General features: G+C 44.5%; 1 protein-coding gene across 11 annotated transcripts in view; it reads right to left on the reverse strand.

Annotated features, from left to right (window-relative positions):
* Window positions 1–6,409: 6,409 nt before the first annotated feature.
* EP400 (E1A binding protein p400) overlaps window positions 6,410–13,439 on the reverse strand; it is a 522,955-nt gene continuing 515,925 nt past the window's right edge. For all 11 annotated transcript variants that reach the window (XM_078667964.1, XM_078667963.1, XM_078667968.1 and 8 more), the window contains one exon: window positions 6,410–7,457. In XM_078667964.1, the coding sequence (XP_078524090.1) occupies window positions 7,182–7,457 (276 nt within the window). In that variant the 3' untranslated portion in view covers window positions 6,410–7,181. The remainder of the gene's footprint in view (window positions 7,458–13,439) is intronic.

Here is a 13,439-nt window from a genome sequence, read left to right on the forward strand (position 1 = left end):
GTGGCGCATTGAGCTCGCTTCTGCCCTGGCTAGGGTGACCAGAATTTTAAAGCAAAAAAACGGGACATTAAAAAAAATTAGAAGAAGGACTATAATGTTACGTTAAGCGAGCGCACAGAATGACAGCGCTCCTCAGCAGAGAATTACAAAACAGGCAGTAAGAACATATATAAGATGCTATTTTCAAACCCAGTAGCTTGCATGTGAATTAATTCGCTTTCTTGGACCAACGGCTAACTATCCCCGCTTTGTAAAACATAAAGAAAACCTCACCCCAGTTTTTAGTCGAGCCTCTCCAAAAACCGGGACATGAGCTAAACTTCTCGAAATCTGTCCGGACAGCTGGTGAAAAACAGCGACCATCCTGGCAAATCCGGTACGCCTGGTCAACCTACCCCTGGTAGCGACAAACTGTGGCAGCTGCAATCGTGATGCAGTTCTGCAACGTCACGACAGCAGAAACTTGTGGATAGAGGAGCATTACATCTTGGGACACAGGGAGAAGATGTCTTTCAAGCTAAGACAGGGTGAAAACGTGTCTGGGACCTGTAAGCACAAGCATTTACAATGCAATAGGTCTCGCACTTACGCAAGTTTGAGCTCTTAGCATGGTAAATGACAATGCTATTTATGTATGTTTTACAAACAAAAACATAAATAAAAGGCATTGTCATTTACAATGGCAATAGCTCAAACTTGCGTAATTGCGAGACCTATTGCATTGTAAATGCTTGTTGTCTTTGGGGGAATCACTCCCATGGGAGGTTTTGTAACCCCTTTCTTTTGGTCACCCCCAGTGGAAGTTTTGGTCACCCTAGTCTTGACCCAATGGTCTGCCTTCTTTCCCAATTCTTGCGGAGAAATTAGACCTAGATTGACCAGATACTGATAAAACTTTTCATTTGTGCAATTACTTAACATGTGTTCTTTCATCAACAGATTGTAAAGTCCAACATAGTCCTTCACATCACTTTCAGTTAACCAACTATCTAGTGTTTTAGTGAGTAGTCCATGAAGACAACCCAGGATTGGCTTGGTGTTTTGTGAGCCCCCCCTGAATCTACCCCATAAACTCCTCAGTTGTGAGTTCAAAGCCCTCAATCATGGTGCCTTCATGAGGTCATGGGGCCCATCATCTGGCCCAGTTAGGGGTCAGACTTCGGTCTCTGCAGTTACCAGAGAACAGATCCCGGAGTAAGGCTCCCCAGTGTGACTACTTTACATTCCACAGGCCATCTCAAAGGCTCTGAACAATTTGGCACTGTCATCATCTTCCTCATATTTGGGGACAAGGTTTGATATTGCTGTCACCATTGATAGGAGGGAGGGGGGATTCTGCTCTCTTTTTCAAGAGCCGGGAGTCTGGACTCTTCACTGAGGCTGTCCTCTGTGAGGACATGAACTGCCTGTGTGGGTTCTGGGTGCTGTTTTACCGATGGAGTCAGGGGCACATGAATGAATAGTGGTATTTATAGAGGGCAACGTTCACTTCGGGGAGCATCTTGGCGCCATCGGAAAAATAACTGGGCGGGGGCTGTGGTGAGGAACTAAGAGGACCACCCGGTGGAAGGGTCAGAAAGGTGATAGCACTGATTGGTCCGGGGCCCTAAAGATGCAGGTTTTTAGGAGTTTCTTGAACAAAGGTTCAGACTGAGCCAGTCTCTAGATGAGAGGTGGAAGGCAGGGGGGGTGCCAGGAGATTTTCCGAGGATGATCGCAGAAGACTTCGGGTAATATATGGTTTGATTCTGGTTCTTATGTATGTGGGTTCTGTGTAAATTATTACTAGGATTTTGAAGAGGATCCTTTTATGTATGGGCAGCCAATGGAGGGTTTTGAGTGCTGTTGCGGTCGAGGAACTCCTGGGTAATCTTAATACCAACCGGGCTGCCGCGTTCTGGACTGTCTGTAGTCTTTTCAGCACTACCTTATTAGCTCCTGCATACAGGCTGTTGCAGTAGTCCAAGCGAGACACAATTAGGGCTACTGCCACTGATTTCCTGGCTGTCAAAGGAAGTAAGATAAAAACTTTTTTTGTGTTTTTATCATGTGGAAGCACATGCGCGCTATCGAGAGCACTTGCTGGTGGAAGGATAGTTTATGATCAAATCGGATCCCTAGATTTCTCACAGTATCTGTTGTGTTAGGGGGTGGTGCTGTATCGGTCGGCCACCATTGATTGGGCATGAAGATGTTGGATTTTCCAAGCAGCATAATCTTGTTTTGTGGCTATTGCATTTGAAGTGGTTTGTCTTCATTCAGTCCATGACTGCTGAAAGACAGTTCTGGAATTTTTCTTCTGCTGTTGTGGAATTTTTGTCCAGGGTGAGAATTAGCCGAGTGTCATCTGCATACGAGATGGACTCAACGTCAAAGGATGCAATCAAGTTGAGCAACGGTCTCATATAAAGGTTAAAAAGTGTTAGGCTTAGGGCAGAGCCCTGAGGGACCCCACAGAGCAGTTGTTTTTCTGTTGATTTGAAGTTGCCTGAGGTTACTATTTGTCTCCTGTTGTCCATGAAAGAGATTAGCCAGGCCAGGGCTTAGTGAGATATACCACATTCCCTGAGTCTGTCTGTCAGGATGTTATAAGAGACCATGTCGAACGCAGCCGATAGGTCCAACTGAATCAGTACTGCAGTTTTACCTTGATCTAAGGCAAATTTGAAGGTTTCTGATGTATGGAGTAGCACCAATTCTGTTGAGTGTCCAGGCCTAAACCCCGATTGTTTGGGGTGCAAAATGTTACCCTGACTTCCCATTTAGTGAGGGAGGTTGGGGGTTGGCTTCCACATCACTAACATCTTCTTCTGAGTTGGAATCTCTCCCCTCAGAAGGGGGTCCTTAGCATACACTACCAAGAGCTCCTGGAGCTTGGTCTTGGAAGGATGGGACTGCATGGGAAGCTTTTTAAGTTTGCACAGAGACCTTAACTCTCTCATCTCTAGCTGGAGGTAGAGGGTGAGGTCGAGCTCCTTAACCATATTCTGTCCCTCTGTCATTATTTTACTTAAAGTGGGAATCTTTTTCACGAGTCACCCTGAAACTGAAAGAATTTCTTTTAAAAAAAAAGTTGTAACATGTCCAGCTCAACACTATATAGCAGGAATATGCAAAGCATGGATCCACAGCTACACAGCTAAGCACACTATTTTCTCAGTTACAGTGAAAGACCAAATATTGATGCCTTCACCATATCCTACCATCCATCTACCCACACTTGTCCTATTGTAAATTGTACCCCACCCAGAGCTATGGGTGGACTAAACCTACAACAAAGGTAGGGGCCAAGGCCACAACCATGAGAAGTCAATTTGCGAAGGTGGAATTTCATACAAATTGGTATGTGATATAGATTCAGTGTTTCACCCCAGAGTCAACTTCCACCAAGGGAATCTTCCCAACCTCAGACATTTTTTTAAAACTTCACACAACTAGGAATGGAGGGAGGCGTGACCTACATGAATCACACCCACTCTTTTACAATACACATGTGCAATTCTCGCGTTTACATGTTGGAGAGGTGTTACTTTTGTTTCAAGGTTACATACACAAATGATTAAATTAGTCAAATACTGTTGGTGCCACATACATGACATATCACAATTAGCTGGTAGTTTGACAAAAGAACATCTTTTCAGAGAAAACATAGCACAGTCCAAAGAACGAAAAGCCTGTATTTATGGCAATTATATAAATATTGACACTTTAATATTCCATCAATTTGGTTGGATACATCAGTGCTACCGAAAAGTATACTTAGTAAGTACAAATGCGCCTGTTTACAAAATATTTACATTTCAGAACGTTTTAGTTGTATATTAACAAGACATAACTATCGAGGTACGCCTACTTACAAAGGTAAACATCTACTCAAAGTGACCCCAAAAGACATACACTTTGAACAACACGTGGACGATACACACACCAGTCTACTCCATAGCCGTTCTGTAAAGAACTTCAATTAACACATCAATTTGTACCTACAAAGTTCTGGGCTTGGTCAAAGCTTGCATAATTTTCTGACAAATAGAAAATATAACTTAGCGGATTTGGACGGGAACTCAAAAGCAAACAGGGCATCTTTTGTTTCTGTGTACCACTTAATTTTGTTCACTTCTTAACAGATTCGATTTAGTGCTCTTGAAAGGTTTTGCACTGACAGCACGAAAAGACATTCATTGAACAAGACCAAAATATGGAACCATCAACAAAGGATGTTTTCCATGGCCCTCCCACTCCTGCTTTAATTAAAATCCATAAAGTGGGTAATTCGGAATTATTGAAATCTCAGTGCCTGGGCCTCTGTTGGGTGAGAAGTATGAAGGAGAATGTGGAACTTGCTGAAGATTACCCGCCAGGTACTGGATAGTGGAAGCCTATTGCGTTATTGTCTAAGTTGCCGACCAGATGTTAATGTTTGCTGGCCACTGTTCTAAGCTGCATTTGAACAACCTACCCTGAATATAAAGTTGTGATAACCATACCTGAAATAAAGGATCTACCCAAAATCAATGGGCTACCCAAACTAAGGACACCCCTAGTAAACCAGCTACCCCGCCCAACTGCCACCTCCAGCCCATGGCCTACTCAGATTTCAAATTAACTCAACCCACATGCTATCTAGCCAATAAGCTCGCTCAGCCAGTAAGCAATACAAACACATTTTTAAGCCAATGAGCAAGTAAATGATCATCATCAGGCAATGGGCTACTTCAGACAATGAACTACAGAAAGCAACAAACTGTTGCAGTCACTGTGCTCCTCAAGTAAAGAAACTCTTGTGCTAAATGACCAACTTACATGAGCAAGTTACTCTATTCCAGCCGATGGGCCATCACGGGATAGAATGCTAACTTTCAATAGGAGTTTCAAACCATTGGTTGGATAACATTCCACTGTCTGAAATGAAGTGGATGCATTTGGTTAAATCCCATCCTTTTAACTGAAGAGGCCTGCTCGGCCATCCTACAGCCTGTCTCAGAACCTCTTCGAGCACAGACCATTACTTTGAAAAGCAACAGTCAGACAGCTTTCCGGTAGCACATCGACCTCATCTTCCCATGTCTGCTATGACAAACGTATACGATCATATCAACAAATCTGAGATATTTAACAAGGTTTCTGAAATTAAAAACTTCTTTCATTGTACAGAGTTTACGTGATTACATCAAACCAAATGAGTCATTGCTGGAGGTGGTTTGCATGATGGTAGGTGGGGTCAAGACTAGCCTTCAATCCAAGCTCTTGCCCAGAATTAGCAGTTACTGCCACATTCCCCCCTTTAAGGACTTTTCGTCCACAGCTATTAGAGGCTGTAAATTCCTCCTCAGTTAGGGTTCTGCATCTACAACAATTGAGTGCTGCTTCTTTCTCCTCTGTCCAGGATTTGGAGCCAAACACCAGAGATTACAGCCACCCCGAAATCGGATTGAGGACCTCTTTTGGCAAATAATGGTCCACTGAAAGATCTTCAAATGTCATTTAACTGTGAACATGTGTAATGTTTTTCTTTAGCTTTAACAATATCAGGCACACATTTGCATGTGTCAGCAATGAGTATTTTTTATTTTAGAAAGGAATGCACCTGGAAATCCCTTTAATGTTTTATTAGAAAGAGAACCTAAAGCAATTTGCTTGGTCATGCATTATTTAATCATGTGACTGCTGATGCCAGATCATCTATATGTGACCCACAAAATAATAATATTGTTGTACAAGTGCTACATTTTGACTGGGTATGCTCAACCCTGAAGTTCTGGGGACCTTGGACAGTAAGGGGTCAGGACAGTAAGGGGTCATTCAATGCCTAATTAGAGTGGCAGGAACACCAAAGGCATTGAAACAAATAGGTAGGATAAGGGCGTAAAACAGCACCATCAAAAGAGCCTGGCACTTCCATCACTCTGCAAAGGGTAAACTATTTGAACTTTTATTGGTTCTACAATGATCCAACATCGACAAAGTATTTTCTGATCCTATTCTGTAATTATGATACATTTTTAGCAGATAAAGTCACACCATGACCTGATGTATCAAAAAATAGCCCAATGTGCTTGCAGGCACAGGAAGGATCCCAGATTGTAGGCTCACAAGGATATTTACCCATCATGCCCTTTTACAATTATACAATTACAGTATACACAGACAATGAAAACCAGATTCACCAAAACACAGGGCTTCCGATAGGAACATCTAGACACACTGGCATTCTCTTTTAACCAACTGACCCCTTCTCCTGACACACAAATGTCCTTCTTCAGAGCTACTCTTGCCTTCTGTCCACGAATGAGTGCCAAATGCAGGAGTGAACTTCAAACATTCCATTGGTCGGCAGCGGTAACAGGAACAGCCTGCATTTCTGAAACATCTGTGTTTGGATACAAGGGGGGTTTCTGATATTTTAAGATTTCTTTTATGATGAAACACAGAGGAAAAGGGGTTGGGTGCCTGGCTGAGAGTTCCATGACCACAGTTCTAAGACTCGTTGAAGTTGTTTGAATGGAGGGATAACGGTAGAGCATGAATCTCACAAACTGAACTCACGAGCCAATGCTTTAGTATCTACTACCAGCCCGATTGATCCTAAACTCAGGCAAGATTCATTAAGAGCTTTTAACAATTCAGTAACAGCTTAAGTTCTTCCTAGAATGAGAAAAATATGTTGTTAGTTTTATGAAAGGTTTTGTTATGGTCAACAAGTGGCTGATAAAAAATATCAATATATATTTTTTTAAAAAATAAAAAAAGACGTTTAATGCACAGTTTAACAAATGTTTGACATTTAAACATTGCAGGAGAAATGAACTCCAGTGTATGAAGAGATGGTCTTCCAGTCACAAGCGTGGTGACACAGTGACAACTGCGCCCAGCCATACATGACTCCACTGGCTGCAAGATGCTAGACAGCATGTCTACTGCGAAGAGTTCTGGACCAGTTCTTACTGCTGATGAAGACAGGCACTGTTAAATACTGATCAGTGTTGCTGCACCCATGTATACAAGAATCAGGCGTCCAGTGGAGCACAACGCAGGTCACTTACAAACACACACACATATGTACACACAAACATGTACAGTCTCCTGTTGAAGTCCAACTTCAGATCATATAGCTGCCAAAGTCTTTGTACGTGTGCAGCCAAAGAAAAACAACGTACGCCTCAGATTGCCTTAAAAAAAGTTCAACTGGGCTTAGTAGGAGCTTTTAACCGAACAGTCGGTGTCCTCACAGGCAGTTTCAATTGCTGGTTGTGGGTGTCCACAGTTGCCTGTGATGGGCCCTGAAGGGTTGGCCCCTGAATCTGGGAAGATGCCGCTGCAGCAGCCGCCGCAGCTGCTGCTTGCTGTTGCATGATCTTCTGCTGGACCACCTGTGCTGCAGCAGAGCCGGCTGGGATTACCTGCACCTGCTGACCAGCTGTCGTAGTCGGGGAGAATGTCACAGTTTGTTGCTGAACCTGGAAGAGATGTAGAAAGAGAAGATTCATTGGTCGTCGCCATCCACGGATCAATGCTTCTTTCCACAGTATCTCTGCTTAAGTGAAGTATTTCTCCAACAAGCACATTCACAATACCAGTTCACAGCAAATGAATAGTTGAATTGCTGCTAAGATGGCTCCATTTTTCACAAGAAAATAGTACTCAGGAGTGATGGAAAGAATAAGACACTGTAAAGCAACTTCTACCTTGTATGTGCAAATGAAGTTAGAAAATCCTCTGCAATCCAACCCCAAATGTAAATGAACAAATCTGAAAGACAAAGGTTTTTTGGATCCAACAGTTTAGAACTCAGCAGCAGGACCCCAAAAATATGGCAATTATAAAAACCTGACTTTTTAGCTAAGGTTTTTTTCCCTTCACTTTAACAGATATTCCTTGCGCCTTTGTTAAGGTCTGGCCATTACAACTACTCAACTTTTAAGAGAGACTAAAAGGGAATGATTTGCTAGGTAATTCTGAATTACAGGTTTCAGGAGATGGGTGCATGGAAGCTCATAGAATACCTAAAAGACCAATAAAGTAAGCTGACAGCTTACTTTTAATGATACTCCATCAACCTGCAGCTTACTCCACTGTGGGACAATTCCAGGCATCAGACTGGATCTGGAAACTTCAAAGTTTTCGTGCTGCCGGTATGGGGAGTGGGCTTTTGTACTGACGTGGGAATTGGCGTCCGATGTCACCAAAGCCATATAGCACCCACCCTGGAGCAGCAATATCAGTTTCCATCGTTTTTACCCCCAAGCCTTTAAGGTGAGCAGATGGACTGACATCAACACTGAGTAGTGCAGTCCCAAAATTAAATATTTGGGGATCTTTATTATTTTCCCTTAACACATCCATCAAATGGGCAGGTGGGCGGGTAAGTGAGGATTCTGCAGGTAGATACAGTATCAACCAGAAAGATTTTGCGGCAGCGAAACAACTTTTTCTTCTGATGGATACTTCTACTTGCAGATTTCCCACTTGGAGAGTAGATTTAATAGCCCCACCCTTTTCAGGAGAAGGGTTGATGAAAGGTTAGATGAGGAAATCCTGCAAGACGAATCTGGCAAAGTGGCTGTCTCTATGCACTTCGGAAATCCAGGCAGTAATGCTTGCTGAAGGTGTGTAGGTATGTCAACACAGCTGCCTTGAAGATGTTTGCGATCAGAACTCCACTGGCAAGAGCAGAAGTGATCGATTTGGCTCTGGTGGATCTGGCCTGATCCCTTCCGGAGGGTACTTCCATACCAAAGCATAACCAGTCTTGATACAGAAGATGATACAGCTGGACAGAGTTCGTTTCTGCACCGCTTTGCGTTTCTTGGCACAACAGTACCCCATAAGGAGCAGTCACATATATCCTTGGTGGAGTCCAAGTAGTAGTTGACGGCCCAACTAAGATCCAACCTATGTAACCGCTCTCCTCATCCTTGGTGGGGTGGGGGTAGAAGGTCAGAAGGGTGATGGACTGACTCAGGGGGAAAGGACGACTAACACAAAGGGAGATGAGGAGGAACGCCACTGCACGGCAACGCTTCAAGATAAATCCACCAAAAAGCGATGTATAGACAGTGTTGGGCCAAATTTGGTCCCTACTAGTGAAAAAACTGCAACCCCCTACTTTGAGTTACAAGGGGATACATAATTTAGCACAGAATGCCAATTAGATTCAATGAGGAAGCGTCACCCACTGGATGCGGCATTTCTGATCATCGACGACCTCATCCCACCCCTGTAAGATGGTACTACCAGGGCAGACTCAACCTCATTATGGGAGAGTTCTTGATAAAACCTATTGGACAAGATGGGATCCAGAAAGACTAAAATACCTTAGAGTAACTCCAGAGTATTACCTTTTATAGAAGGTATCTTACGTACAGCTAAAACATACAGAACAGAGGATGGTGAACCAGTACAGTGACCTAACTTGACAATTAATGTATGTCTGGCACTCAAGTGCTAATAATCATGCACATTGATCATATACTCCTAACATAAGAGCTGTATGCCGGTATAACGTTTGACAAAATAAGTCGGTTCTTTTTCCTTTTACGATTTGGCTCCATCACGCTACAGAGGGGATTATAGGAATGAGTGAGTTATGTCCACACTGCAAGTAAAATGTGGATGATTTTGGTAAGCACATGTGAACCGGTGCTCCCACTGCCTCTAATGAGGCTGGGCAAGCTCCTTAAAAGAATGTTTGATGCTTGGATGTACTAGGATGTGTTTTTATTATAACAGATGTAACTTTACCTTCTATACACATGGATTATGTTGGATGTATAGCTCCGGTTTTAAAACATAAAGAATAGAGTGTCGGGGGTGTTATTGACAGTTGGGACTCCTGGAACAGATGATTCCATAAATTGAAACACAAGACTTATTCTAAAACACAATATAAATGACTAATCCAAAATGATCTAGTACTGTTTGACACCTAGCACCTTATGAGTTGCATGACTATAATCATAAATGCCAGCTTTATTCCAAAACACATGAGGAAATAAAATGGTCCCCTAGGTTTATTGTGAATACTTAAAAACAAGTTACTTACCTTCGGTAACACAGTATCTGGTAGAGACAATATCTAGCTGCTGATTTCTTACTTTTGAATTTTCCAGGCGTCGGACTGGATCCGGAAACCTTTGTGTCAGCAGTACCCCTGCGCGCCGTACGATGGCTCCGTTTGGCCATGCAGGGCGTCATCGGCACCAGTCGTAATGTCGCGGTCACCTATATAGGTGCCACTGAGATGTGCGGACTTTAGTTACTTTTCACTTTTTTCACACCAAAAGCGCAAAGCCATGATGTGAACTGACTAGTGTGTGTCGAAACTAGGGCCCTGAAAAGGGAGCAACCCTAGCCCTATAAATGAGTCCCAGAGCAAGGAGGCATGAGTTAGTCTGCAATGAATCTGCATCTAGATGTTGTCCCTACCTGATAATGCATTACCAAAGGTAAGTAACTTCTTCATCTGATAGAGACTTCTAGCTGTAGATTCCTTACCTTTGAATAGATACCCAAGCCTAACTTCCTGGCGGTGGGCTGCTGACAGATTACTAGACTAGAAAGTCCTGCAGGACCAAACAGGCAAAATGCCTGTCCCTGCGGACCTAACTGTCCAAGCAGAAATGTTTAGCCAATATGCCAAATGAAACCCACATTGCAGCCTGGCAGATATCCAGGACAGGAACACCACGAGCTAGCCCTGTGGTATCAGCCTTCTCCGTGGTGGAATGGGCCCTTACGCCCTTGGGAGGCTGCTTCTTTGCTAGGGTGTAGCAGATCTTAATAAAGATAACGACCCACGCAAAACAGTTCAATTCTGCACTGCCCGCCCCTTTTCTGCTCCCACATAACCCACTAAGAGTCGGTCATCTGCCCAAAACAATTATGCGCTCATGGTAGAACGACAATGCTTTTTTTTGGTCTAGACGATGGTGACGCTCCTCTTCCTTAGATAGATGAGGAGCAAAAAAGGTAGGCAGTGTGACCGACTGACCCAGATGAAATGGGGTCACCACTTTAGGAAGGCACGAGGCTTGGACGAGAAACACCAACTTATCCGGCAACGTCATGAGATAGGGAGGCTTGGATGATGAAGTCTGCAGCTCACTCACCCTCGTGGCATTTGAAATAGGCACTAGAAATGCTGTTTTGACAGTAGGCAACTGGAGGGGACAATTATGTAGCGGCTCAAAAGGAGAGCACATGAGAAACGTGAGAACTAGGTTGCGATCCCACTGGGGCATAATGAAGGCCTCAGGGGGAAACATGTACAAGCCATTTCAGGAACCTATCTACAATAGGGAACTTGAACAGCGAGGGTTGGTCAGGCAGCCGCAGGAAAGCTAACAGAACAGAAAGATAACCGTTGACAGTGTCCAGAGTAGAGCCCTTATGGACTAGGGTAAGAATAAAGAGGAGAGAAACACAAAGAATATCAATAGACCTTCATAAACAATATTTTACAAACGTTTGCCAATGGCAGACGTATACTGTTCTGGTGGAGGGCCACCTGGCAGTCAAAATAACTTTACAGACTTTGGGAGGAAGGTCAAAAGCTATCAACACTTGCCACTCAATATCCATGCAAATAGGCAGAGAGTTGACCGGACCGGCGGAGGACCCTCCCCTGCTGCTGCAATAGAAGATCCTCCCAAAGGGGCAGCCAGATTGGAGGATCGATGCTCATTCTAAGAAGCTCAGGATACCAGACTCTCCATACCCAGTCCGAAGCCACAAGAATGAGTTGTGCCCGGTTGTTCTTGATCTTCTTGAGAACTCTGGGCAGAAGTGGTATGGTTGGAAAGGAGTCCTGAGCTCCACTTGCAATTAAAAGTGTTGCTGAGCGACGTCCGCCTGGGAAACTCCAAAGCGCAATACTGCTGACATTGCGCGTTCTCTTCTGAGGTGAAGAGATCGAACCAAGGCTCTCCCCACTGTTGAAAGAGACCTTGCGCCACCAGCTGGAGACGCCATTCATGATCCACCAGGCATCGACTGCTGAGTTTGTCTACCCTGGGGTTCAGGGGACACGCCATGAGTTGAACCTCAGAGGTTATGCCCTGCTGTTTCAACCATGTCCTGATGCATAGGAGCTCCTGACGAAGGGTCCACAAACCCACACCACCCTGCTTGTTGCAGCAGCACATGGCAGTCTATGAACACCTGCACCAACTTCCCCTTGATAGACGGAACAAATTATTTCAAAGCTAGTAGATTGCCTCAAGCTCCGACAAGTTGATGTGGAGCCCGACTCTGCCAGAGATCAGAGTCCTCTGATGGCCACCTCTCCCAAATGGCCAGGCCACCTCAGTAGTGGTGCATCTGTCACTACTGTGAGATCTGGTTGGGGAAGGGAGAGGGGTCTGCCTCTGACCTAATCGCGGTTTGTTAGCCATCACTGCAGGTCTTTTTCAGTTCCCTCCAAGATCTGGACCGTGTAGGAGAAGTTCCCCTGATGCTGTGCCCACTGGAACTTAAGGTTCCAGTGCAGAGCCTGCATACTCCATCTGGCGTGATTAATCAACAGAATGCAGGAGGCCATGAGCTCCAGCAGCCTCAGTCATTCTCAGCGAAATATGGGATAGAGGCCGAAGCATCAGTATCATAAACTGAATATCCTGGACATGGTGCTCGGGAGGATAAGCCAGAAACTTCACTGTGTCCAGAACAGCTCCGATTAAAGGAAGCGTCTGAGATGGAGTCAGATGTGACTGGCACATTTATAGTGAACACCAGCAAATGCAGACAGTCCTCTGTAGTCTGGCGGTGGGAAACAACAGTTTGGGCCTAGATGCCAGTTGTCGAGGTAGGGGAAGACTGGAACCCCCAGCCTGCGCAGCTTAGCTGCACCCATCACCATCACTTTGGTGAACACCTGAGGGGCGCTGGTAAGGCCAAAGGTAGCACAGTGAACTAAAAAGTACTCGTGGCCTATCTTGAACCACAGGAGGTGCCTGTGAGCTAGCAGGATGGGGATGGGAAGAAAAATGCTACCATCTCGTCTACTTGGTCTAGGGCGGACAAGACCTGAGCCAGCGTGAGCATCTTGAATTTCTCTTTTTTGAGGAATAGTTTGACGGTCCAAAGATCTGACTGACTGAGAATAGGACGAAGACCTTTGTTCTTTTTAGGTATGAGAAAGTAGAGGGAATAACAACCACTGCCTACTTTTGATATTGGAACCCTCTCTATAGCCCTCTTAGTCAGGAGAACGGAAACTTCCTCTCTGAGCAAAACAAGATGATCATCAGCCAGCCATTCTTGAGATGGCGGTAAAGGAGGGGAAAAAGATAGAAAGGGGAAGGAATAACCAACCCATTTGTCCGATGTTATGGACCAACAGTGGAGGCGATGAAGTTGAATTCTCCCTCCAACTGGACACTTGTGGTCTTGTAGAACCAAATTAGGAAGGTTAAGAGCCTGCAGCTGTCGGAGGATGGGTG

The sequence above is a fragment of the Lissotriton helveticus genome, chromosome 11 (genome assembly GCF_964261635.1).
Source record: "Lissotriton helveticus chromosome 11, aLisHel1.1, whole genome shotgun sequence".
NCBI lineage: Eukaryota > Metazoa > Chordata > Amphibia > Caudata > Salamandridae > Lissotriton > Lissotriton helveticus.